This window comes from Equus quagga, chromosome 3 (assembly GCF_021613505.1).
Source record: "Equus quagga isolate Etosha38 chromosome 3, UCLA_HA_Equagga_1.0, whole genome shotgun sequence".
In the NCBI taxonomy this organism is placed as follows: Eukaryota; Metazoa; Chordata; class Mammalia; order Perissodactyla; family Equidae; genus Equus; species Equus quagga.
Window position 1 is genome coordinate 43566892 of NC_060269.1, and position 27863 is coordinate 43594754.

At 40.3% G+C, this 27863-nt stretch overlaps 1 protein-coding gene across 2 annotated transcripts in view; it reads right to left on the reverse strand.

The window, feature by feature from the left end:
• PDGFC (platelet derived growth factor C) overlaps nucleotides 1-14652 on the reverse strand; it is a 208771-nt gene extending 194119 nt beyond the window's left edge. Inside the window, exon 1 of one of the 2 annotated variants that reach the window (XM_046656994.1) lies at nucleotides 14231-14652. In XM_046656994.1, the coding sequence (XP_046512950.1) occupies nucleotides 14231-14348 (118 nt within the window). In that variant the 5' untranslated portion in view covers nucleotides 14349-14652. The remainder of the gene's footprint in view (nucleotides 1-14230) is intronic. The other variant, XM_046656993.1, reaches the window with a different exon arrangement.
• Between the last annotated feature and the right edge of the window lie 13211 nt (nucleotides 14653-27863).

The following is a 27863-nucleotide window of genomic DNA, read 5'->3' on the forward strand; positions in this document are numbered from 1 at the left end:
GAAGACTGGCACAGATGTTAGCTCAGGGCGAATCTTCCTCAAGCAAAAAGAGAAAGACTGACGACAGATGTTAGCTCAGGGATAATCTTCCTCGACAAACAAAACAAAACAAAATTCTGTAATGCTTGCAACAGATGTTAGAGCTTCCAACGCAGAGGACCCAGAGGCCTTGCAGCAGGTTCCCCCACCTTCTATGATTTCAGAGGGCACACTTTTCAGGGCATCAACATCAGAAGATAAAAGTCATTAAAGTGGTCATTTAATTTGAATTTCTACATCTCTGCAGCTTTTTATAGATTAAAGTCCTCGCTAATTTGGGTTCAGATGTGTCTTTTTAATACACATTGTTTATTACTACATATGATTCTCACTCCTGCCACTGCATTCACGAACCTTCTTTGCCTACCAGTCTCACTCTCTCCTCTGTCTCCATATCCCAAAACCTATCATCTCATTATCTCTCTAGATGGACTGATCAAGCGAAAACATCAATTTCTGTTATCTTTTCTCTCACATTATTTCTACCGCTACTTTAGACATTTGGTTGGACTAAAACAACATTATAGGGGTTTATCCAACTCCTGTGCTAGAGAACCACTGCTAAAAATGGCTCCTGCCTCTCCTCTCATTCCCTCACTTTGTCAAAAATGGTTTCAAGGCTCACTTCCTCCAAAATTTAATTCCCGCTTCTCCAGGAGGGATGTGCAGTTTTTACTGTAACAATTTGATATGACGCCTCATGTTCTGCAGTCATTTCACCTGTGTTCCATCAGCAGAGGTACAGGAACTTTCCAGGCCAGAAGTCTTAACTCTTGTTACATATTTAACCTTTTCCTCTCCTCTGGAAGTCTCCCAAACCCACCAAACAAGTAAACAAAGTGTATTTATTTCCTTTCTCTCTCCATCCTGGAACCACTTGAATATCTCCTTCCTTTGATCACTAAAACTTTCCCAAAAGTCTTTAAAACTTTCTCAAAAGTCTTAAAAACTTCCTAACTTCTTCACTTTAATCCCTAATCATTCTTCCTTCCACTTCTACATCCCTCATTACACTGACAGGGTTTTTGTTTTTGTTTTCTCACCATTGAAATACATAAGCTGTTTATTCACTGGTCCTCATTTTCTTGAACCTTTCTCTCTTCTGCATTTTATATTGTCCGCCAATTTCCTTGACCTTTCTCTCTCTCCTTCCTTGGCACTCTCCTCTACCTGAATTAAAGTTTCTTTCTCTCTCTCTTTTATTTCTCTCTTTTCCTTTTTTTCTCTTTTTTCCTCTACTTTCTTCTTTTCTTTTTTCCCTTCACTGACTCCTCCTCTTGGTTCTGGACCACAAATGTGGGACTTCCTTTTCCTTCATCTTATTCTTCGCTTTTCAGCAACCTTCATTCCATCTCCCTTCTATACACCATGAGGAATCAGATTTAATTCATAATTTGGCTGCCTAGATAGCTGGGGTGAGAAGGCCAATAACGGAGCTCACAATGAAGCATGAAAAATCAGTCTAATTGGTCAAGCCTGAGTAACATATCAATGCTCCTCCTTTTGAGTCTCCTGTATCTAATGACTTGCCCACTGAATCTATTTCTGAGGTCTCAGTCAAAACAAACTACACATTAGACTGCATGAATTTGCTGCCCTTCCTTACTCTGCATATTCACTCACCAGGTTCACATCTCCTAAAGCCCACTCTACCCTCCCCTTGATTCTGCATGCACACGTGTTGCTCATCTCTCCAAGCCCCATGGCTCAAAATCTCTCCTAGCAACTTTTCTAAGGCTTTTCTAACGGCTCTGCTGTAAACAACCTTGCTTTTCTCTGAATTCCCACCAAACACTGTATTTTATTCTGTATTATAGCTAGCTTCATGCCTTACCTTCCCTTGTCACTATAAACAACTTGAAGGCAATGACTAAGTCTATTTCCACTTTGCATCTTCCACAGTGCCTCTCGGCTTCAGCCCAGTACTAGGGTCACTCTGTAGCACACACCTCAGTTCACAGAGTTTTTATTTAGAGAATATGACCACACAGAACTCTGTGCTGTGTAAAAAAGGTGAGCGGGTTGTTAATTGCTGTTTTCAAGATCACAGAGAATCTGATTTAAAGGCAGATCTTAGGTTTTTCATAGACTTAAGGCCATCGAGTACTAAATTACTCATTAACAAAAAAAAAAGGAAATAGCGAGTCACACATTACACAGAAACTATAATATCCACCATTGTCCCTTGTTTTTTAGGCCCATGGAGCTGGAGCAGTGATTTCCGCTGCCAAACTTCCAGCAGGAACGCTTGAAAGTTGCTAGCACGGTATGATGCCATCAGTTTCTCAAACTTAGAAAGGCTCATTGATCTGCACTGAGGTTTCTTACACAATCCACTTCCTTTAAGGCCAAGTGAGCCAACCCTGATTGACAGAAGTTACAGAATGAATAAATGTTATGGTATCAACATAGAAATTATTCAGTTTCCTTTCCTCACTTCAATTTCCAAATTTATTTCTGGCTTCCACCACCACAGTCATCACCACCAATGTGCAGCACCCCACTCTTATAGTCCCACCCAGCCACCTCCTCCTCATTGGACTGCTACGGTACAACCCTCATACCAATTTCAGAGGAGGTTAATTGATATCCTAATGCAATAAAGTAACTCTCTAAAGCGAAAGAACTTGGGATAGGACTTTTTACCTAGGTCTCAAGTAAGACAAATGAATGTCATAGCAGGTTGGTTATAATAGTGGTTTTATTACAAAACTGGCAGAGTTACAGTAACTGTCAATCATAACTGTTGTTGGATTTCTACTTTACATAGTTGTAGTTATGAGTCTACTCTTGTAAGCCAGAACGATTATTTTACAATTAGTTTAGACCTGTCTGAGCCCAGAAGGAAAATTTCAATTTCAATCATCTTACTTCGCTTCAGAACTCACTGCTACCACAAAGCAGGTCAGTTCAACTTTTCACACATGGGTTTCTAGCCATTTCCAAAGTTGAACAAACTTATAAAAGGAAGTGCTCAAAATTTTAAGTATGTTTTCAAAGTGCAGTATAAAATAGCAATAATGGGTTTGCATGCACTAAGAAAAACAAACAAATAAATAAACAAAAAATCAGCTCAGAAAAGAACCCTATTTTCAAGGGAGAACATGGTCACGGTCCTATAAGACATAATACACATCCCTGAATTTGGACTGCAAATCTATCACTTAAACATCTAGTAAATGACCCAATTTGTTTACACGGCCCTGTACCTTTTTATGGACTTTCCATAAAGAAGTTATTACATCCATTCCCTTTATTTTGTTTAAGAGTGTTTGAATGAGCCCCAGAACCACAAGCCAGTTAAACAAGCTCTCTTTAGATGGACGTGGTCTCATATAATTCACCACTACCGGGGAAATTTTCAAAACAATGTTTGTAGTTTGGAAACTGCACACATTCCCACACACCAAAAGTATTTCCTGTGCTTTATGCAGTTTTAAGTGTTCGGCAGATATATTAAATAAGTCCTATTTTTCCATTTTTCGAAGTAAAAGTGTGGCATTTGCACTTCTTCCAGAAGATTTGCACCTCTGAGTGTTTTGCTATGGTAGGTTGGTCATTTAGAAATGACTGCAAAGGAAGACTACAAGGAAAATGTGAAATCCAGACACCCTAATTGATTTCCTAGGATGTAAATGTTAGTTCTAAAAGGAAACCCTTTTAAAGCAGTTAGTTTAATGGGGTGCCCAACGGATGCCTATTAAAAGTTATCGGTACAGATTAAAGATAAATTTTCTACCATGAAGGAAAAGCTTTTTTTAAAAAATAAACATAGAGGTTATTTAATGCCTAATTTTACATTCTTAATCATGCCTATAAACCTCAAGCTTGCTAATATTCTCAAAAAAACAGAGATTAAAACCACTTTTTCAAGGGTTAGTGTGTATCAATTAGATATCTAAAGTCTCTCAATATCCAGGCCAGACTGTGACCTGGGAAACACCTGCTATTTTTAGGTTGTTGATTTTTCTAGAAACGGTCAGACTGTTTTGACTTCAGTGACTAACACAAAATAAAGACCCAGTTGAGCCTATCATATATATCTCTTATAGATATAAAACTGCATCTGAAACTATAAAAACACTAGTGTGCTATGCGGTCTAGTCTCTTGTATTGGAGAGGCAATTCATTTTCATGTAGACCTCCAGAAACTGAGTGTACTTTTGCTTATGAATAAAAAAGTTAGTAACTAAGTGCATCCTTATAGACACACTGCTACTTATTTAATAGGAAGCGTGCCCCAAAAGCTTTTATTACCTACAACATAAACATATTTCCAGCAGAGGCAATCTACCATCAGTACACCCCATCTCTGGCTCTGGATGTGCAGACCTATGCTTTTCATACTAACACTATCCAACTTTTTTTCTTGTTTTTATCGTGTCCATGTATCCAGGAATGACTACACAAAATACAGCTGATTTTTTTCTGTCCTTGGAGTGGGTAATCTGAAGGTAAACTGCACTCCAGTAAAAAGGAGTCTTAGTATATTTCTATAGAGCAATTTACAAACACTTAAGCTACTGTGTTTTCCCTGTGTTCTTAAACAATTTGCACCCTATCTGTCATGTCTCAGGTTTATAATACGATAAATCAGAAATGAACACTACAGGTTCCTCCTTTTTCCAAACCCGGCAAGAAATTTCCAGTGAGGAACTGAATATTTCTCTCTTCTCATTTGTTCATATCTTAACCACATTTTAAGCAAATGTTCCTTCTTAGTACACTGATTTTAAACATTGCCTGCTGCCATAAAGAAATTATAATGCTTTAATGACTTCCAATTTGCATTTCTAATCACCTCAGACTCTGAATGTGTGCGGCAGTAGGGGAAACAAGTTGTGATTTATTCCTCAGCGGAAAAAAAAGATAAATAATATGACTCTTTAAAAGACAGATGTCCTTATAAATACCCAGCAAAAATAACCGCCAGAAACAACACGAGATAAGTGCCACATAAGTTCAACTTCTGTTGTTAATGGTTTCTGATCTCTGCGATGACTCAAAAGGCAGGTGCGAAGCCCAGCTGGGCATATTTAAGCACAGAAGCAGATCTCCATCTTGCATACACTGAGAAGCTTAAAATAGTACCCACTCACGAACAAGGCTTTCCTAGAATGCAAACTGCTTAGCGTCAAAAAAACGGCATGGCATCCAGATAGCACATCCCACAAGAGAACTCATTCATTTCAAATCCTTCACTACCACAAAATGTTGGTAGCCTTGTATACCAGGGACCAGAATGAACTTCACTAGAAGAAATGATGCAGTTACTCAATGTCGAGTAACCCCATAGGAATTAATTTTCCCCCAAACTTGAAAGCCTTTCCCTTAAAAAGTGTTAAGCCTGTTTTGTTTGCTTCTTGCAATGTAACAGCTTCGTTACAGTAATTCACTGTGCTGGAAGCTGCCTCCCTTTTATCACAATCTCCTGATCCCTCACTCGGCCTCATTCTGCGTGCCATCCATTTTGTGAATGAAGTGTGAAAATAGCTCTTTGTTTACATAAAGAAGGCAATAGAGAGTAGTGTGGACATGGCTTAGCTGCTTTGAGTGTAACTGAGGCTGTGCAGCCTGCCCTTCTAACCAGTTCAGAACTCCCAAATAGGTCTAATGACCAGGAGCAAACTCCGACAATAAGCAGGCAACTACAGCCACCAAAGCAGAACTCTGCTACTACATGCCTGCTTAGAAAATAACTGAAGACAAAGGGCTCTGACTAAATCTGAAACATGAAGGCAACCTTTTCTTTTATTCTGTTTAACTGCAAACTCTGCAGGAAGCACGCCCTGCAAACAGCAGCAGGGCATCTGAATACGTCCACCAAGGACACCTTTCCACCTTTTTCGTGCCTCCACTCATACTCAACACTACACCCTTCTTGTCTCTCACACACGACATGCCTTTTCACGCCTCTCTCTCTGGTGCAGGCTGTTCCTCTGACTAGAGTACTTTCCGCTTTTTCCCTCTCAGACCCACTTCAAAATGCGTCACCTCCTCTGTGGGAACTTTTCTTCTTGCACTCCTTTTCCAGGCAGATTCCACCACTGAGTCAATCAGTAGAGGATTTTTGAAGTGACATAAAGCACTCTGTGTTCTCGTGGCACTTTGAGTGCAGAACTAAGAGACCAGGAGATGAAAGAAGGATCTGCCATCCTTCTTGGACAGAGCTTCCCAAGGGCAGGGATTGCATCTCCTTCTTTGTGGCCCCAGCACCTAGGGCAGAGCTCCGCAAAGAGCAGATGCTCATAAATATTTGCTGAATAAAAACAAGGTTCTAATAAAACATTAGACCATTTAACTCATGAAGGAAGAGGCACGTGGCTCTCAGTCCTGGCTTGGAGTCAGATCGAGGTCCAAACATTCACCAGCTGTAGGACCGTGGCTAAGCTACTTAGCCAGCGAAGCCTCGGTGTTTTTCCTAATACCCCATGGGGAGGTTAGAAAGATAAACTGTATACAGTCTACAAACATTGAGCACAAGTGTGGCACCCAAAGGCACTCCTGGGGAGTCATTACTAAGCGTCCACTTAGAGCTCTTTAGACCCAACCAACCACCCACTAAGAGCGCATCTAAATACTGCCCTTCCAATGTCCTTCCTGGGAGCTCTTCCTGGTTTCTTATCAGTACACAGTGTGCACAGTAGCAATGCAACTCTATATCCTTGCTCTTAGCATCAACGTGCCTTGCCCTCCTTGGGGATGTTGGTTTCCCTCAAACAACCAGACATCCGCTTTGCGTCTGCCCCCCAAACCCCAGCAACCGCCCAATATACACCTCATTTGCTTGAGAAATGGCTCAACTGCTATTCGATAGAGAAAAAACCAAGCACACACAAAATATCACAGTTTGAAAATAAAAGAGGAATTAAGCCTAACACCAAGAAAGCAAAAATTAGTGAAGGCAGCCTGGCAAAGATGGTCTGGTGTAGAAACAAGGTAAATGTTCAGGGAGGAGGCTGCTGAGTCACGAGTGGACCAGAAACAACCGCTCAGAGATGGCACGTGAAGTCTAATGTGAAGTCAAATAACAGATCAAATGAGCTACACTCAGCTTTACGTGTATTCTCATGAAGTAAAAAACAAAATGAGCTAATATTACCAATAAACATCACTCTTAATTACTTGGCTTTAATGATAAAAGTAATTAGTATAACTCCTCTTTATAATTTTTAGTTCCTTCTGTTCTCAGATTTAGGAACTTTACAAACCAAATTTTTAAAAAGTAAACTAATCATGTTTTAGGTAAGCCATTCAAGTCCAGAGCTAGGAATTTATTTCCTGATGCTCTTGACTTTAAAGAGAAATTTGAACCTCTGAAATAGAATATCCTGCATAATATAGTGTAAATAAAAGTTAAGGTCACTCATTAAATCCATTTCAAAGGAATAACAGGCTGTGCCTTTCCAGAGCTCACTAAACCACTCTTATTTACTCATTTCTATGGTACTTGTACCACTGAGACATCCTGCTAAATAAAATGCTCCAAATTATTTAAAAAATGAAAAATGAAAAAACCCTTCCTTGTGGAACCAAGATTTCCAATGTCAGCTAGCCTCTTCATCATCAATCAATAAACCAAAATTTTGAAATAAACATCATCCATCCATGGATCTGGTACACCTGCTTAAAATAAGGTCCCAACGTGTAATAACAACAATTTTAAAGGTTGTATTTCAAGTCATTTGCCAAACCGTGAGGTTTCCTCTCCACCAGAAGTATTACAGTACACCTTAGCCAGATTATCTGTTAGATTTAATTAATGTGATTATTCTGAGATTGTTTTCCTTAGTGTTCTTGGAAATAATGTTTCAGGATCAAGGGAGTCTCACTTCCGTTCACAACCTGCAAAGCATGCAACCTCCTAAAATAGGAAAGAAATGTTTTTATACAAAGCATCAGAATTTTGAAACTAGAATTCCATCTGCCTAATTGGTTCTCGCTTAAGGAAAAATATATCACCATATTAACACCATATTAATATATCACCATATTAACAGTATTAATTTAACACTGTAGCCCTCAACAGTGACCTTGACAAAGTCACTTCAGTTCTCTAGGCCTCACTTTACACATCGGTGACAACAGACTCTTGGGATCCTTCCAGTCTTAACATGCACTATATTTATTGCTAACTTCTAGCCCGTGAGCCAGAAGCAAAAGATGGAAAGCACACTGATTCTGAGGGCATGTCAGCCACCCAAAATTCACCATTCTTAAGAGACCTTGGTCCATATCACACAACAACACCATCTTATAAACTACAGAGGTATGCACAGCAATGCACTTTTCAAAGAGAAATTAGCACCAGCTCAAGGAAACCTACTCACTTGCTTGGTACATACTCACTTGAGAACATGGTATATTTACCAGGATTATAAAGTAGTACTCTGATTGGCATAACCCATCACGACCAACAAATAAACAAGTTTATCTTCCCCTGAAAAAAGTCAAACGATGTAGAACTTACAAGACCAAAAGACATCTTCAAAGACGGCTACTGTTATAGTCAATAACATAATCTTACTCTAACAAGGCACTACATCCAGAGCCATTCGACAAATATTTACTGGGCACATATTTTATACAACGTCCTGTTCTGGGTGCTAGAGCTCCCACAGAGAGCAAGGTGAACAAGGTCTATGCTCTCAGGGAACTTAGATTCTATGGGGGTGGTGGTCAGGGAAGGTGGACAACAAATAAATTAATTAATGAGCAAGAAGATTATCAAAGAATGATATGTGCTGCGCAGCTAACTAAGCTTAATGTGATAGTGAGGGGTGGCTAATTTAGATTAAATGGTCAGAAAAAAGACCTAGCTGAGAAGGTGCTCCATTTACTCTAGATGACAGGAAGGTGCTACACATGCACAAGCAAACGAGCAGTGTTGCCCAGAGAAAGCAGGAACACCGAACTGAGGGTTGCAAGCCCACGCCATGTGAGTCACGTCCCTCTTCCTCATTTCACCTCCCCAACCCCAGAGGAGCTAGAACCAAAAGAGCTGTAAAATGGAGGCTTGAAAGAGGCCACACCCCTTCCTCACTTCAGGTCCTTCAGGCTGTGGGTTAGGCCTGAGTTGCCAAGCAGGAGAAGAGAGAAGGGTTTTAACTTCAACACGAACCAAACTGCCCCTAGCTAAAAGCGTCAAAATGTTCAATAATCAATATGGCAGGCACACGGATCAATCAGGAAGGAGGCTATAAAGGTTGGAGTAGTATCCTAGAGGTCCTGAGCTGGGCCAAGCGTGAACCCTGTAGTTTCTGGTCCATACACACTCCATTTGTCCTAGAAGAGGAGCACTAGCTTCTCTCCAACCCATTGGGAACGTTTCAACATTTCAACAATCTGTATGGTAGTACTGGTGCACACCAATGGAAAATCTACCACTAGAACTACCCTTAGACGATAGGAAAGGGAGATTCTACAAAATCACAGTTGGAGGCAGTGGTGGAGAAAAATAATTAAACAGAGACTGTTTAATAAGTGAGTTATATCGAAATTATTTAACGTTATATAGAGATATTCTGGTTCCGTAAAATGCTTTCAAATTAAACAATCAGAAACATAAAAATTAGACTAAATAAATGAAAGGACTTTCATTATGACTTCTACCATTTTGGTTAATAGAAGTAGAAACCCATGGGGAAAAAATTTTAGCAGTCTTGGAAACATCTGGCGTGGGAGGTATGAACCTTATCAATTCATGAATTCAATTATTATTTAACACACATCACATTATCATGAGAATTCTGTTTCTACAAAAAGTGTGCAAGTTTGTAAGCAGAACAGAATCTTAGCACTACAAAGGCTGAAAAAACTTGAAGTGAATATAAAGAAGATAAGTTAAAAAACAAGTTTCAGGAAGGATGAAGTAAGAGCAGAGAAGGCTAAGATTTCGGTGCCTGAGACACAGCTCTGAAAAATACAGCGTTGGGGAAAGTTTAGAGTCGGACCCCAGCAACTATTTACACCTATTTAACAAATGATCCTGAAGGTTCCCACAGACCTTTGTACTTTCTGAACACCTTTTAGAGGTAAATTCAAAGTATATCAGATTAAATGTAAAAGGCAACAGTTGGTAGGGGAGAAAAAGTTACCACAAAATAGAATGGGGGCTTTTTTGTCACCTATTATGAAAAACAATATTCATCATTACATAATGTCACTTTACTTCTTCAACTTCCTCCACCATCTTGAACAGAGCAGAGAACGAAGAGGAAGTTTAAAAAAAAAACCTCTAAACAACAAAATTAAATGTCAAAGGTCATGTACTACAACTTATAGACTTACTCACAGGAAAGCCCCGTTAGTCTTCAGTCAGAGCCTATTAACTCTTGGACGCTATTCCAAGGATTGTGATTATGTTTTTCAGTAAAACAGAGCTTTGGAGCTGCCACCTAAAAAAGGGTGGGGGAGTGGGCACAGTTTGGTCAGACACAGGCACATTGGCAGCTGGAGGAAGAGAAAACTGGCACTGAATAAAGACAGACAGAAAAGCCATTAACACAAGACACGTGTACTCAGAAAGCCATAACCATGGGACCATTTGTCCCCAAAGTAAAGGGCCCCACAGACCACAGAAGTCCTTCAGGAAGAGAGCACATACAATAAACGATGTCCATAAGGATAACCCTAACTATACACATAGAGGCATATTCCAAATATACACTCAAAATAGTTAAAGAAAATGAGAACAGAAAGAAGCATGTTTCAGGTCTACGGGATATGAAAATCACTCTCCAGTGACACAGGTAAATGAGGCTGACTCCATCACCAACTTTGTGATTGGTGTCTATTTGGGCTACATGCAATAGACAAAGTAAGCTTGGTTTCGTTTTGCTTTTTGACCTATATGATTCCTTCCACTACAACTCAGAAGCACCGTTTCAGAAGTTACTCATCTCACAGTAGGCATTCTCTTTAAAATGAGTACATACAGATATTAGTCATTTTTCCCACAGTCATATGGGAAGTATAGGCCAGAAACTCTACGTAAGTCAGTGTTCTTATCTTTTATATCTTTCTTTAAGTTAAATCTGGAGACCCTTGGATTGTACATGAGATTTCAGAATTATAAATCAGATTAAGAATGAAGGATACAGGGGCCAGCCCAGTTGCATGGTGGTTGGATTCACACACTCCGCTTCAGCAGCCCAGGGTTCACAGTGTCGAACCCTGGGCATGGACCTGAGCATCACTCATCAAGCCATGTTGTGGCAGTGTCCTACACATAAAAAGTAGAGGGGGATTCATGCAGCTGTCAGCTCAGGAACAATCTTCCTCAAGCAAAAAAGAGGAAGATTGGCAACAGATGTTAGCTCAGGGCCAGTCTTCCTCACACACACAAAAAAAATGAAGGATACAAAGACAACTTAGAAGATAAAGCTATTTTTATAGTAAAGTAGCAAGCACTGCAATATCGTTTAAAGTCAAAAACCAGGTAACGAATAATAGTAAATAACACTGATCCCTCAAAACCAATTCTGAAGCACCTCCACATTTTCCAGTCTAAATTCAAATATCTAGCACTGGCTATAGCAATCAATTTCCATTTTTAACACCTCTTAGGACTACAAGTTAATACTCAAATGGAGCAGCCCTGGTATGTGAATGAGTCAGCACCATCTGAGACTCGGGAATACTCCAGGAAAGAATATCATTGCGGAGGGGAGACCGAAAGTAGGAATGGGCTCCTATAGTCACAATAAATCAATTTGAACATTTTATGTTCAGCACTTAGAAGACCTTTCACAAAATGATGCAATGCACCAACTGGGCCAATGGCATTTTCTATGCGGCATCTTCAGGAGGCTTGGTACTTAGAGAACTGGACAATCGTCAAAATTGAGAAGAGCAACGGGGCCTCAAAAACCAATCATAACTCAGTATGAGGGCAAAAAACATCCACATGAGAGAATGGAAAATTTGAAAGCCAGAAAAAAAAAAAAGAAGTTCCAGCAAATTTGTTCACATTCCAGGGGATCTTCTTTAGCACCTACCTGTTATCCTCAAATCTGGGAACCCTGAAGCATAAAAATCAACCTGAGCATGTGCAGGAAAATAGCTCTGTATTGCCCCCTAGTGCTGCCCAGTCCCACTTCTCCTTAGGCTAAAAACTGCAAGGTGAGTAGTTCCTGTACCTCTAGTTACTTCCTGCTGCCAGCCTCCCAAGAGCTAAACATAGCCCAATCCTCTGCCCACAGATTAGGAAACAACCAGGCTATTTTTAGCACCATGCATCTTAGGAATGGAAATGGCCCAGCCTCTGATGGCAACAGACTGTGTGTGGCCTGGCTTCATGAACTCACATCTTCGGAGGCTGTGAACCTCCTCGGTAAAGCGGCCAAGGACCGTCTGAAATCTCTGGAGCCCATTACAGAGTGATGATGTACGTCGATCACAAGAAAGAACAACAAGGAAAGGACAAGGAGGGGCACAAGTAGCAAAGGGAATCAGGAAGAAGACACATGCCAGGACAGGCTTGATAAGGCAGAGCAGTAGGAGAAATGATATGGGACAGGAACAATAAAAATCAGAAGCCAGAAGCCAAGAATATTATGCATTGTCATGCTGGGAGAAGTCTGTCTAGTAACAAGCAATATTTTGAACTGGACATTTATTTTACATGAGAGAGAACAAAGGTTGGTCTGATCTGTTTCCTGCCCGGGTACCGCTGGTGCGATGGCTCCTTTGATCACTTTCCCCCAGTCCTCTGCAGCTCCTGCGATTAGAGATAGATCCCCAGGCTGCCCTTTGATCAGCAGCTCAAGCGGCCTGCAGGTGCCATGTGCCATCGCATTAGCAAGTTGTAAGAAGCAACCACATTAATATTGGCTGATAAAGGTGATACCGTGTATTGCTGCACACACAACAAATACAAATAATCTCTACAAAAGTCCCAGGAATCCTTATTTCATCTAATTTTTTACTCAAGAACTTTCTGTGCTTTCTTGAAGATGAAAACTTTAGAGAGAGTTTAAATTCAAAGTTGAAGTCTTGAAACACCCCAATACGTAAAGAAAAAGTTGCTGTGACTGAAAAATAGGGTACACACCATTTTGATTTTCTAGGTATGCTGCTTGTGCTCACTTCGCCTGGTTAATGAAGTGACAGCATTCTTGCATTCTGAATAGATGACACACAAAGCAGTAAAAACATGTACATTTCCTTTCAAAGAACATTAAGAGCCACCACTTGTAAACAGGGTGTTTAATAGTCTAATTTTAGACAGCCTACATTAACATTGTGGTTTCGTGTGCAGGATAAAATTTCTATTTACAAAGTATTCTCAAAAATGACTTCATAATGGTAGATCAAGAGGAAAAGAGTTTAGAAATTGAATGATGTAAATCATATGGGGTTCAGAGGCTAAGCAAATTACACACCCTGAAGCTGCCCTGGCTTTATGAAAGAAGCCTTTCTCCAGCTCTGTGCAATCCCAGCCCAAGGGAACTTGCATCTGAGAGTTTTCTAAACATTTCAGGTACACTTGAAAGCTGAAAGTAATTCTCATTTCCTATGCAGGATTAAGTCGTTTCCAGCACACACAAAATAGCAGTCATTCACCAACACATATAAAAACACACCACCAGAAAGGTAAGGACTTCAGAGTGCAAAGGCACATTTTTAAAAAAAAAAACAGAGCGCCAGAGAAGTACATTTTTTTAATTCCCCCCTAAAAACGTCTGCGCGGCCTGTTGACCTCTATATTTCCTATCGACTTACTCATTAATTGATGCCTTTCCACTTAGAGTGCTTCAATTAATGCGGTCGATACATTTCCTGAAACACCCACCTCCCCAATAAAAAGAAAACAATCTGAGTAGTCAAACATGCCAAGACTCATTCATTTTGGATTTGTTTTTAGAAGCAGCTCTTGAACTTATAACTCTGGCAAGGAGAGGTCCTGCAATGTGAGTTCTGACGTTCACAATCGCTCCCAGAATGTCCTCTCTCTGGCTGAGGCTGCGGTGGCACTCACGTTGCCCTGTTAGAGCTTTGTAGCAGCTCCCGAAGTTGCAAACTGCACGTAACCTCCAAAAGGCCATGCCAATGAACGCAGCGCGCATTTGCATGGCTAGAGAGCCGCTTCTACCCTCGCAGGCTGGTGTACATCACACACCAACGCACAATGCCAACGTAACACACACAGCGAGAAAACAGAAGGGGGAGTTGGGGGGGAAAGACTCACCGTTCTGTTCCTTGTTGCTGGAGAACTGGAATTTACTACTGAGGTTGGACTCAGCCTGAGTCCCGTGTCTCTGGCCGGCCAGGGCAGATGTCAGCAGGAGAAGCCCGAAGAGGAGCATTTGGCTGACTGGGGCGAGAACTCACTCACGGCGGGCACTTTGGAAGCAGCGACTCCCGAGTCTCTTTCACCACCGCCAGGGGAAGGCTGCACTGGGGTGGAAGCGCCGAGCCTGCTCTGGCAGCAGAGAATCGCAGGGTAGTTTCCACATAATCCCATCCAAAACTTTTTCCTAGAGCCCTCTTCTGTGTCTCCAGTTTTTGAAAAGGATCAAAGCAAAACCTGGACCTGAACCAGTTTCCCAAGGTTTAAACAAATCCTGAGCTGTGCCGAAGTGGTGGGGGTGGGGGTGAAGGCGAGGGAGGAAAGAGGGGGTGGGGACGCGGGGGAGCCGGGGGAGCGGCGAGAAGTCACCAGCAAGTTGCTGGGAGCACCTGTCAGTTTGGGGGACAGGACAGAGGCGAAAACTCAAGAGTCGCGCGCAGCCAGCCTCGAAGCCAAGTTGGCGGCCGGCAGTTTCTGATCAATAACAAAGCTGCCAATAGATGCGGCTCTCCGGGCGCCCCTCTCCCCCGCCCCACCCCCACCCCCACCCCCGGAGGGGGAGGGGGAAGAAACAAGGCGAGGGCGCCGCGGCCGGTCCCCGGGGCCTCGGAGCCGCAGCGGGGCCGGGTGCTCCGGGCCGAGGCCGCCCCGGGCGCGGGCGGAGGGAGGCCGCCGGGCTCCTGCTCCCCAGCCCGGCGCGCAGCCTGCGCCCGGTCCCGACCGCCGCAGCACGGATTCCGGCACCTGACTGGAGTTTTCGGCGATCAAAGTTCACCTTGTTCGGGTGCGTCCCCCGGCTCCTCGCAGCCGAGGAAATTCGGCAGCTCGGGGTCACCGCGGGGCTCCGGTCGCTGACCGTCCCCTACTCCCACGCCTCGGGCTCCGCGCAAACCTCGGGGCTCCGCGCGGCGTCTCGGCACCGGGTGGAGAGAGCAGGCCGGGCAGCCCCTGCTCCGGCTTGTCCCCTCCCCTTCGCTACCTTCCCCCCGCCGGGCGGCGGTCGGGAGGAGGGGGCCTGGGCCGAGCCCGGGCGGAGCGCGCGTCGGCGAGCAGGGCAGGCTGAGCGCTCTCCCGGGGCGGCCGCCGGGGCGGGCGGGGGTCGGCGCCGCGGGGAGGGGCAGCCCCGGGCCGCGTCCGCGCCCGCCGGCCAGGGCCGCCAACTAGCAGTCCAACAGGTGCTGGCACAGACAGGGGGTGTTGCGGGGCTCGCGACAGACGGGACCCAAACGGCCCCGGCGAGGAATGCAGCCGGGGAGGCCCCTGGTTTGCTTTCCACAGGACGCCCCCCACCCCAAAGAAAGATCAGACTGGATGGTGAATGGTGCTGGGAAAAGAAATGGGGAAGAACTTCCTGCCGCTCTCCCTCTTCCCCCAGCCCCTGTGGCCATGACTCCTCATTAACTTCCCAGGGGATCCCCATTCCCAAAGGGCTTGGCCAGCACCCTTGGCCAGAGTTTCTGGACCGAAGGAAGAAGGCAAATTGAATTCAAAGATTTCTCTCCAGTTTCCAGCCCTCTGAAGAGAGATGGATAAAGCAAATGTCAAGACAAACAGCCAAAAGAATAACAACATTCATTAGTTTAACAAATACGGTCTTTATGGAATTCCTACTGTGTCAGGCACTGTTCTAGGAGCTGGGGCTGTGGTAGTGAAACCAGAGGAAAGTGTCTGTCCTCTGAAGCTTACATACTAGTTGGGCTGCATGAAATTAATATCAAGCAAGTGCCCTGGAAAGCAAATCAGAAATATCACCCAACCTCTTGTGAAATAAGTCAATGCAAACAATTCGACGACGTATGGTGCTCCCTACCGGATTGGAAGGAAGGCTATAACCTTAAGGCTGATGCTGAAACAGGAGTGGAGTCTCAAATGTTCCTCTTTAAGGAGCTGCCCTTCCTGGCCTTGCAAGGCTGTCTACTGTGTGAGGAGAGCTGCCCCGAAAGTGGACGGGGGAATGCTTGGACAGGGCATACTCCTACCACATCAAACAGAAGCTTCCTTCTCAGTCATCTGATCCTTCCTCAGTCATGCTGAAGATGCCAAGCCCTCTTCCTATGTTTGGACACTGCCCAGAACCAATCAACCTGACTTCTGCCTGTAATACCTAGTCCTGTTCTTTCTTCCCTCTTAAAATTCTACGGTTGAAACCTCTGCTCACCTATCCCATTCATTCATTCTTATTCCTTTACCAATTCAAGGCAAATAAATAAGACCCAATCGTTGACTTTAGAGAACTTAGAGTTTAGCCTTGTTATTTTATTCCCTTTAGCAGCTCCTCAACACCAGTGTGAATCTACATTTGCATGATAAATATATTCCAAAAATGTCTTGTAGATTTTTGAGGGAGAAGGGGAGTGTTCCCAATTCTAATAACATAATGAGACTTGTCATACAAAAGGCATGCGTTATGAATGCATTTTAATCTATTTGTAATAAAACTAATTACTCCCCAGTTTTTCTAATTTTGTAAGTTTAGTATTCTAATCAGTCTTTTGCTAAATGAGGCTGTTGTATGTTTGCATAGTTGAGTTTCTTGGCCACCCACATAGAGGGTGTGTGTGTGTGTGTGTGTATGTGTGTGTATGAGAGAGATGTGTTTGCAGATTTAATCCATTTGCTCTCTGGAGATTATAAAGGTGATGACTACTCTTTATTTTGTATCATTTCATATTGGCTAGAACAGTGCCTGACCCAGGGGGATAATAAATAAACACTCTTGCCTGACTGACAGATTTCTTTATTGGAGTCACTTACATTCTCTGTGGAATTTCAGCATGAAGGTTATATTTGAAAAGTTACAGATGATCTAGAATAATACTCTACCTCTGCGTTTCACCTCATCCATATTCTATAGATTGATTTGACAATCGCCTTATAAATAAAGCCAGCCAGGTGCTCCTGCATGACCCTCACACAAAATCATGTCCACATTGCCGGGTTTCCTGTAATGCACTTGCATTGCTGTTTCTTGAACTGCTCCTGCCCTTGGTATAGTTGATTTCTTTTAACGCTTTATCCTCTGCCTGCCTTCCTGCTCCATTTTGCTTATAAACCTTTCCTAGGAAAGCAGGATCCTTGCATTGAGAGTAAATTTTATATAATCCAGAGTCTGCACAGTTACTAAACAATATATTTTGAATGAATATGGCTTTGTTTTGGCCTAAAGCATTTTCCTTGAGGGAAGGCATCTGTTCTGCCAACCAAGAGAAAATAATTGCAAACATTCTTTGTGGTTTCCATGTTTTCTTAAACCTTAGGAAGGAGTGCCCACTCTGGCTGAATGCATGAAGAGGGTTACCTACAAATTCTTGTCAAAGAACATGGTAGAATGTACTTGATTATTAACAATGATAATTTCAGGGAGGCGGAGTGGGTGTTGCTATTAAATTCTCTTTTAAGTGAAATAAGATTTTAAAGCAAACTACCCCTTTAGCTAGTCAACACCCAGGAGGGCAGGAACTGCAGGGACATATTTTTGCCTCAGAATTTCAAATATTATAAATTTTCTTGCTCCTTCTTCTGTTTCAATCCTAACAAACATAGGCACAAACGTAAAGGTGTACAAACAAAATTATTTTAAGACTATTCCCAGAATTTTTCAGTATTTTCATGGCAGATAATTGAGCACGAGTTTTCTGAAGTTCAAAAAGCTCTATTCTACCTAAATGTCCATTATGCTTCCAGAATGGCTAATAAGCAACACTCGTATATACATATATATGAGGCCGGGGACTGGGATATCATTAGTAACTGAAGTAAAGACCCCACAGATCACAGCAGGAATAAAGTCTGTTCTAAGGGAAAAAAGAAAAAAATTAAGTAATGTCTCTTAGAGTCATCCTTTTCTCTCTCCACTTTCTCTAGTCATCTCATCTTGAGAAACATATGACCTTACTAGGATATACTAATACTCCCTTTTTATTATTTCAACCTAGAAATAATAAAACACACTTTTTCTTACATTTTATTCTTCTACTTCAATCCCTCTTTACCTCCTAGTATAATAACTGCTAATCTGAGAAGAGCTTGCTTCCTGTGGCAGATGTGGAGGGTTGTGCTAAGGCCCTGCTCTCAAAGGAGCAGATGTACTTTTTAATTTTGACTTTTTTGAGGAAGGAGGGAAGTTAGAGGTGTGTGACCAGGAGAAACTGGTGACAAATACCGGCCTTTCGGTGGCCTGGTATGGCTTTTCCCATTGAAGTACAGCTTCTGTTCCCTTTTTAAAATCATGGTTGAGTATGCACAGATTTTTTTCCCGAATCTTGGAAGTGTTTCTCTGACTCAGAACTCAGAGGGAGTAAATAGCCAGAAATAGCACCAAAAAAAGAGGAACCACCACAACAGAAGATCATTTCGCTGGAAGATGGGAGACGGGGACTAAGTCTGGCTTTACCGCCAACAAATAGTGCAAGCTTGATCTAGAAAGTCTCTCTGCCTCTTTTCTTTACATGAGGCATTTGTAATGGATTCTGTCTCAATCCTCCTACTGTTTTAGAATTCTTTTGGTCTCTGAGCTATTATAAGTAGTGATGGCAATACTTTTTCAACTTAATTGTACTTCTGTGATAATACACGACTAAGACAATGGTTTCTTAGCCTCGACCCAAAGGTCTCTTGGTGGCTGGCAAGAGATGGCGAACAGGTACTTCTGCCTAAACTTCTCCATTCAAGGTAGTCCTCTTTTATCTGTTATTATTATGGTTTGGAAAAACAAATTCTACTGATAACTAAAAGAAGGGGGAAAAAAAGAGTTTGGAAATCACTGGCTAGCACAAGTATCAGGAATTTTATTCAAATCAAGGAAACTAAATAAATTACATGGGAGTATCCACATTTTAATTTTTACTGTTTGTTTGGTATCATGGTAACCATATCATGAGAGGAAAAGTGTGGTCTCAAGGTAAAGAAAAATAGCTGTAGTCCATAAGTGAGTTGTAAATAATAAGGAAATAATATTGTTTTTAGCCAGGAACAGATAACCAAGCTTCGTCCTCTTCTATAGAGTCACACTAGTGGAATGTGAAACAATCCTGGGAGCAAAGGGCATCCCCTAAAAATGTGGACAGCAGCTGAACACTATGGTTGGTCATATCCTCCAGTCAATAAGATGTCATTTTTCTCTCCCTTGAAATCATGTATAGGATATGAAGGCTGTTGTCCACATTGTGACAAATCATCGTGGAGAGGTCAAGACACAGCTACAGATCCTCCTTTCTCAGATAGTGACCCTCTTATTTCAAAGGTCATGGGAGAAGGACCCTTTCACTTTGCAATCATTGTTTCAAATGCAGTCCTTTCCTTGGCTACTAGCCTTTGTAAAAGAGGTGGATAGCCTCGAAACACTACTTAGTGAACACTAAAAAAGTGTTGTTGGTTAGCAGAACAGAAAATATGGCTTAACTCATCTAATATTAAAAGTGCCCTCAATTGCTTTTAAAGTCCAAGAGAGTTCAAGAGATTTTTATACTCCTTTCTATTATGATTACTACTATTTGCTGTCTTTATCATCTTTCCAGTAAGAAAGGTGCCTGCTCTCTTACCCTAAAACAGCCTTGCAACATTTTTTAAGGCATCTTTTTATTTTCCCAAATTTAATTTTTATCAGCACAATTTGCATTGATGTTTCCCTCATCTTCCTGTACCACCTTCCTTCCTTTCTTATCATCAGAAGCCACTTTCACTTGTCCTTCACAGAATTAGGAGAGTAAAAAGCATGTTTTCCTCTCGCAGGCAGCTCAAAAAGATTTATAGTTAAACAAAAGCCAACCACGGGAAATAAAAATGAGGGGAGAATTATTCACACTCAAATTTACTTTTTGAAGCACCTATCATATCCAGGAACTGTTAGATACTTTAAGATGTATTTTCTCATTTAATCTGCCCACCAATCCTTCAAGAAAGGTCAGAGTTGCCCCATGTTACTACAGACAAACTGAAGCTCAAAGAGGGGAACTATTTTTCCCAGAGTGACACAATTAAAGACAGGTATAGTGAATCTTTGACTCCAGATCTTCTTCCTCTACTCTTGTGCTGTTAATTTAACACTTTTACGTCTTGGATTTTGGACAAAAACATTTTTGGGGGACCCTGAGCTAACATCTGTTGCCAGTCTTCTTTTTTTTTTTTCCTTCGTCTCCCCAAAGCCCCCCCCAGTACATAGTTGTATATTCCAGTTGTGAGTGCCTCTGGTTGTGCTACGTGGGACGCCGCCTCAGCATGGCCTGATGAGTGGTGCCATGTCCGCATCCAGGATCCGAACCCGTGAAACCCTGGGCCACAGAAGCAGAGTGTGCGAACTTAACCACTCAGCCATGGGGCCAGGCCCCCAAAACATTCTTATTTGAAATTTTCTTATGTTTCTCCTCTAACTTTTCTTCACAATGACTGTCTTTCCTATGTATAATTTGAGGTATACTATGGGACATGTAGACAAACTTTCCCACATGTTCAAGAACACTAATACAACACCAGACAGTTATCTTTCTGGAATAGCCTAAATAAAACATTTCAGCTGGAGTGAATATGGGTTACTTGAAGCAGTGGTGGTGACTAAGGCATTGGGAAGCTGGCCTTGGGGTTGAAGCCCACCCAAAGCGTGGGCTAGCATGAGTATCCTGTTTATCCTGGCCAAAGTTAGTCATCCAGCTAATGCCTTAGCCTAGGCCATCTGTGGGCAGTTATTTCAAAGAATCTATCTCCTTGTCTTTGAGGACAAAGGGAATGAATTATCATTCCTCCTTTCCTACTCATAATCGCTACTGAATTAAAGCATCAGGACTGGGAAGAAATACACTGTTTCCCCACTTGCTCCTTTTGAAGAATGAATTTATGATTAACTATAGATGTCAGAGTCTAGGCCTCTCTTATTTATGCAATTCCTATATGTTTCCCTCCATATGTTTCTAATTTAAAATTCCTGGTCTATGGGTTTTTTAAGCCATGTGGTGAGGCAAATTTGCATCTTCATTGATAATTTCCAAAGGCATTGTTAGATTAGTTGGAGTTATTAAAAGCACAAAGACTGCTACATGAACTAACTGGTGACTTCTTAAACCCTCAGGCAAGCAAAAATCCTTTATTAAAATTCTAATTCCATGGATAAATTCTATTTGTATCTGAAGAGTATACTATATGAAAAGATCGTAGCGGTGTCATTTTTGTCCCACTAGACAGTAAATGGAAAAAAATTCTTTGTGTTCTTTTCTTTTGTGAATGGCTTTTTAAACACACATAAAACTAAATAAAAAAATGTGAGAATGACCTAATTGTTATAGCTACTATCTTTCATATTTATTGAGGCAAGTGATTATACTATGCATCTGTAAAAAGCAGTATTTTAAGAATCCAAAACACTTCCTAATATCTTTTTCTTTCTGTTTCACTAGATTTTTCTCTGAAGATTATTATCACGGTATACACCCACATTCAGCACTCTTGGCCCTGCTAAGAGAAAGAATTTCTCATTCCTCAGAATCTATTTAGTCTGGTTCATGAATGAGCTCTCACCTATTCTGGGAACTATAGTGTGCTGCCTACTTTCATTTTGCATCTTGTGGACCTGGGGTCACACTATTAACTTCTTATTGAAATATTCACCATAAAGCCCTCTACAAAGCGATCCTCTACTGCTCATTAAATAATTGATAAATTAATTAACTACAACTCTATGAGTAGATGTTAATAGAATCACCATTTTAAAGATGAGAAACTGAGCCTCAGAAAGGTTTTGTAACTTGCCCGACATCACACCATTTATAAGGATTAAAGACAGAATGTGAATTCAAGTAGTTGGTTCCAGAGTTGGCACTTGTAACTATTATGTTTTCATCTCCCTGTATCATCTAGCACAGTGCTAAGTATGCAGTAACTCACAAAATACATTTCAAACTTATTCAATGAACATTTATATTAGGCATTTGGTGTTTTTTTCAAAGATATTTTATTGATATTATATTTTGGGTTTTGGGGAGGTTTTTTTGGTGAGGAAGATTGTCCCTGAGCTAACATCTGTCACCAATCTTCCTCTATCTTGTATATGGGATGCTGCCACAGCATGGCTTGATGAGTGGTGTGTAAGTCCACGCCTGGGATCTGAAACCACAGACCCCTGGCCACCAAAGCAGAGTATGCGAACTTAACCACTACACCACCAGGCTGGCCCTAGTGTTCATTTCATAACTCCACAAAATTCAGGTCATAAATATGTAACTTAAAATTCTATTGCCAACAACAAATAGTAAATCAGTCTCATTTTGTCTAACATCAAAAGGGTAGTACCCCAAGTGTACAGGAAGTAGGCATTTAGTCAAGGAAAGATAACTGTGGCTTAGATTGAATACCCTTTTTAGTGGATATAGAAATGAGAAATGAATCTTCTCAAATCATATGAAGAAAAAAGGATCTGTTGTCCTTATTCTTAGCAATAAGACCTTGCCATAAAATCACCATTATCATGTTGCTGGTTCTGACAACCTATGATGAAGGAAACACGTAACTTATATTCACACAAGTTTCTGAAGGACAATAGTAGGAAAAAGCAAAGTTAGTGAGATGACTTCCTATTTTCTTGGTGAAGGTAAGAATTAGCTAGATGTTTCTGTTACTACTAACCTCGAGATTATCATGGACTTTACTAAAATAGCAATCTGTCGGGAACATTCATGCATACTGTTGGGCCCAAGAAATTACAAGGTAAATAAAAATACTTTATTGATGCCCTCAGTGAATTCCCCCTTATGTTGTGCATCCACTCAATCTTCATTTGTGTTTATTTCTTCCTCAGATATAACCCCTGTCCTTTCACATTATCTTCTCCCTACAAAAAGCTCTCCGGAGGTGCTCTCTGTGTAGTCTACTCTTATGTTCCTCCAAACTGTTCTCAGATTACCAGCTTCATCTGTTTAATGCACAAATCTGACCCCCGCCTCTAAAAGTGTGAGCCCCCCTTTGCCTGCAGAGTAAAACCTATCCACCTGTAGGCATGAGCTGTTCTTGTGTACATACTCAGGTCTCACACTCTCCAAGTGAGTGTCTTGCAGTCTTCTCACACACCACAATTTATGTACTCATTCTTACTGGTCTTTACTTCTTTTCTTATGCTCCCTCCACAATTATTCATAGCCCAATATAGAACTTATTGTACTCTATTTAACTTTTCATCTTCTTTTTCCCAGCACTTATCAAATAATAATAGCTAATTCTTACTATGTGCCAGGCGTATTTCAAGGACTTCATGTATATTCACTCCTTTATTGTCACAGCCAACATATGAGATATGTATATTTAACAGATTTTATAGAGGACCAAAGTAAGATACAGAGAGGCTAAGCAATTCGCCTAAGATCATACAGGTGGTAAGTGGCAGAGCTGGGTATTGAACTCAAGTAGTCTAACTCTAGAGTCCACGCACTTGACCATTGCTCTGCCTCTAGTGGAGGGTGTTCAACAAATATTTGGAGGCAGTGTAGACTCCCGGTCATGATCCAAGCACAGAAATCAGAGATACGAGCTAACATCTTAGCCGCTTGCCAGTTGAGAAGACATGTATCAGCTACCTAATAATCCTGGCGTTAGATTCACCATCACTATAAACAGATGATAGAATCTATCTCAGAAATCGGTGGGAATTAAATGGGACAAATTGTGTAAAGCCTTTGGCAAAATGCCCTGCATGTTTTAAACCTGAAGTTCATCTAATCGATTGTGTAATTGTATTTTTTTAATTATGAGGTAAACTTTTTCTTTCTGTTTAATCTTTCTGATATTATGTCTTACATTCAATGTCAGAAGAGACTTAGCAACTATTTCTTTCTTTTCTCTCCAAAAGGCTGTTTAATTCAATAGGGAATTTTCTAATCAATGGTGTCTTGAAATGCAGATAACACTAAATAATTTTTTGACTAAATAAAGAAGTCTTTCCTGTCTTCTTTCCTTTTTTCACCATCACCAACTACAATATGAGGGTAAGTCTCTTATCCTTCTAAAAATTTTCCAGGACAAATCCTTAACCTCACTGCCCAGCATTAATGGTTACGTTCTCTGGTTTTGTTGATACATGCTCCCTGTAATTGATGATAAATTCTCTGATGGCAAAAATTTTGCTTTCTTCTTTTTTTTTTTTTTTGATCTGTTAACTGTCCCTGCCCCACCTCTGCAGTGTAGTATCTAACTGGATGTGTGGAATTTGTCAGAGAGTCAGGATGATACAGTGTTTCCCATTGGCTGAGATTATTGCTGGGCAAAGAGAATTCTTCCTTTTGGGGTCTGTAATTGAGCTTCTTCCTGTCGGGGTCCAAGTAATTGACCCTGAGTGCTAGTGTGTGTGGGCTCCCCCTTCTGGCCTCCCAACTCCATTTTAATTGAGGTTTACTTGTCAGTATTGTTTCACAAGTTCCATGTTTAACATATCTTTTAATAGCTGGTGAGTGAAATTAACAGAAATATGAAGTAGCCAAATGCAGATACATCCATCAAAAATCTTCATAGAAGAAAAACAGAATGAAGAGCAGCTACTTCTGACATAATTAGGCTGGCTGGACCCATGTGGAGTTCGTTTTCTTGCTTAGCTATCAGTCAAGGTTGGGGATCTTGTAAAAGGAAGAGCCAAATTATGGAGAACAGCAGTCAAGCTGTACTAATATCTAAGCCGACACCTAAACGAAAATTATTCATATAATTTAATTTATTCAACGAACTGAGATGAAGACTGGGTAGGCACTTTCCAAAATGGAAGCAATACAGAATTTGTCTTTTCACAGATATTGTGGTAACATTCCTTCCAATATTACAACGTTATTTCTAAGGCCCTGGCAAACAGCCCATACTCATATTGCCTGACTGGTTTAAATAAAGTTAATTCTTTTTGATAGAGAAATCTTACATAACAGATGGTTCACAAGAATCTGTTTAATAGCCAATCTGTTATATCTAAGATGTCATCATTTTGGAAAACAACTTTTATGAAAATAACTTCTTCATATTTTAAAAATATTATGCCAAATGTATTTTTTCTTTTTTTAGATTTTAAAATTTGAGTTTTACAATTTAAAATGCGTATGTGTGAGAAAGCATGTAGTTTTGAAATAATAATTGTGGACTGCTGCTGCCTGGGTACAAGAAATTTTAAGAACCACCAAGCTAAAATGGGATAGGAAGTGTCACTGTTTTATGAATACTCATGTAGAAAAGTGATGAGCTGACAATTTATTTTGCATCTTAATGGATTTTGGGCAAGTAATTTTACTATAAAATCTTCAACTTCAGTTCTGAGTTATTATCTTAAAAAATAAAGAAACTGCCATGGAGTGAACCAAACATGCCACTTTATGTTTCTTTGTCTTATCTGGCACCAACTCATTACTTTAAAAACAGCATATATGTTGAGACTTTATTCTAAGAAATAAATTAATTCATAGCACAGTAATAATAAACTTCCTTAATGAACTCAGATAAAATATAATTACTCTAATGACTCTTCAAGCTCATTAAAATTGATTCTATTTATTGTAAAATAAAAATGCTATTTGTGATATTTTCCCGATCCCTTAGTAGGTTTCATCTGATGCATTTCATATGCTGAAATGTTGCATTTCCAGCTGACATGGTATGGAATTTTCAACCACTGCTTCGTTTAAATGTCCCTAAGGAAATCATTCAGCATAGGAGCAAAGCAGCACATATTTCTGAAACTAGGAGTTTTCATTAGTAATTTAATTTTGAAATATTTAAAAGTGTTTAAAAATATACCAAATGCTGGTCCAGCATGTTATTCTATTGTAGGACATCGTGGAAGAATGGTAAGTGCTCACAATCAGAAATTTGTCTTCTACCACAAGTAGATATGGGACTTTAACAACAAAAAGTTAATTTTTCTGGTCCTCAGTTTCCATTACTGCAAAAATGAAAGCTTATCTGACTGATTTCAAGATGCCTTCCATTTCTGACATTTCCTGGTTCAATATCCAATTCTTTTGCTGTCTACTAGAAAAAATATGTATTTTCATATTCTTTCTGTACAGAGATAATTATTTCTTAAACAATCTTTTTTCTTTGAAGGAAAACACCGTGAGTCCAGAGAGCTTTTACTTAGCTGGACATCTCGTCAAAGCAGCCATTATTTCTTAAAGACCTTCCTACCTGGGCCTTAAAGACATTTCTGGCCAGAGGCAGAGTATAGGTAACTCTAAATAAATCTTAAAATGTTTGAAACAAAGAAACAAAGAAAAACTTACTCGTGTAAGAAGGAAAAGAATGTGGACTCTAAGAAAGAAGAAAGGAAGGAAGCTACTACGGGAGGAAGATAAAGATCTTATAATCAAAATTTCCATGTGCTTAGAAAAATCTACTATCCAAATTATTCTTCACATGTTTAACAATTTAGGATTTTTATATTGTCTTTGGTCATTATCTTTTTATATAAATATGAGTTACAAAATGACAGTAGCCAATTTTTGTCTTGGCCTGAGTTGGTGGTTCTGCGGTAGCAAGGCTGTGTTATTTGAACTCCACAGCACACTATAAAAGGATATTGATGGATGGCTCTGGCTATTCTTCTATACATATGCAAATTGTATTTTCATTAATATTAATATTTTCTAGATACAAAAGGAAACATTTCCTTTATCATTATATAATACCATAATAATGAATATTAATATTTTCTAGATTTAAATGTAAATTTAAAACGGTACAATTATTAAAACTTATCTCACAATGTTCTGCTATGGATTTGTTCTTTGCCTTTCCATGAATCTAATATTGTGTTGCTATTCATGTTGATAACACCAGGAAGCACATAGAGGAGATGCTGCATTTGTTGCTATGGTGACTATTACACATTTTAAAAGGAAGATCAATTATTATATGTGCATAAATTTAAAAATTACACTCCACCTTTTTAGAATTGTTGAGAATTAGACATCATATTTTAAAAATTGCTTAAAGTCATATGCTTCCTATTTTTCTTCTCAAGGAAAATATAGCTAGCTAGTATCAACAATACACACAAATATGCTGAGTTTTTAAGCATAGCAAACTACAACTTTTTTTCCTCTAGAAATGTTTATTATTAAGTATGTAGGCTCTAGAGACAATCTGATCTGGCTCAAATCATAGCTCTGCCACGGATTTGATGTTTATTGTCATCTGTAACATAGAAGGAATCATGAAGAGAAATTGGAATATATAATGGATATATTTTATTTGAGTATGCTGACCAAAAGTATTTTTAGGATGAAGGGACAGAGAAATAAATTTATCTTGTAGATTTTTCTTGATTTAAAGTGCCATTATTAACATCTTAGAAAGATATTCCTGTCCAGATCATGAATCATAATAGTGTCGATACAGATGTATTCTGGGCTTGTATTTTCAGTATTTTATTTACTCTTTTTTCCAACAAATATTAACTATGAGTATAAGCAATCTACGCCTATTAACTATGAGTAACAGGTACTGTGTGACGTCCTGGGAGACAATAGAGAGTAGATGAAGGAAAGAAAAGAACCCAAGATGAAGCCTGAGAATCTCTAAC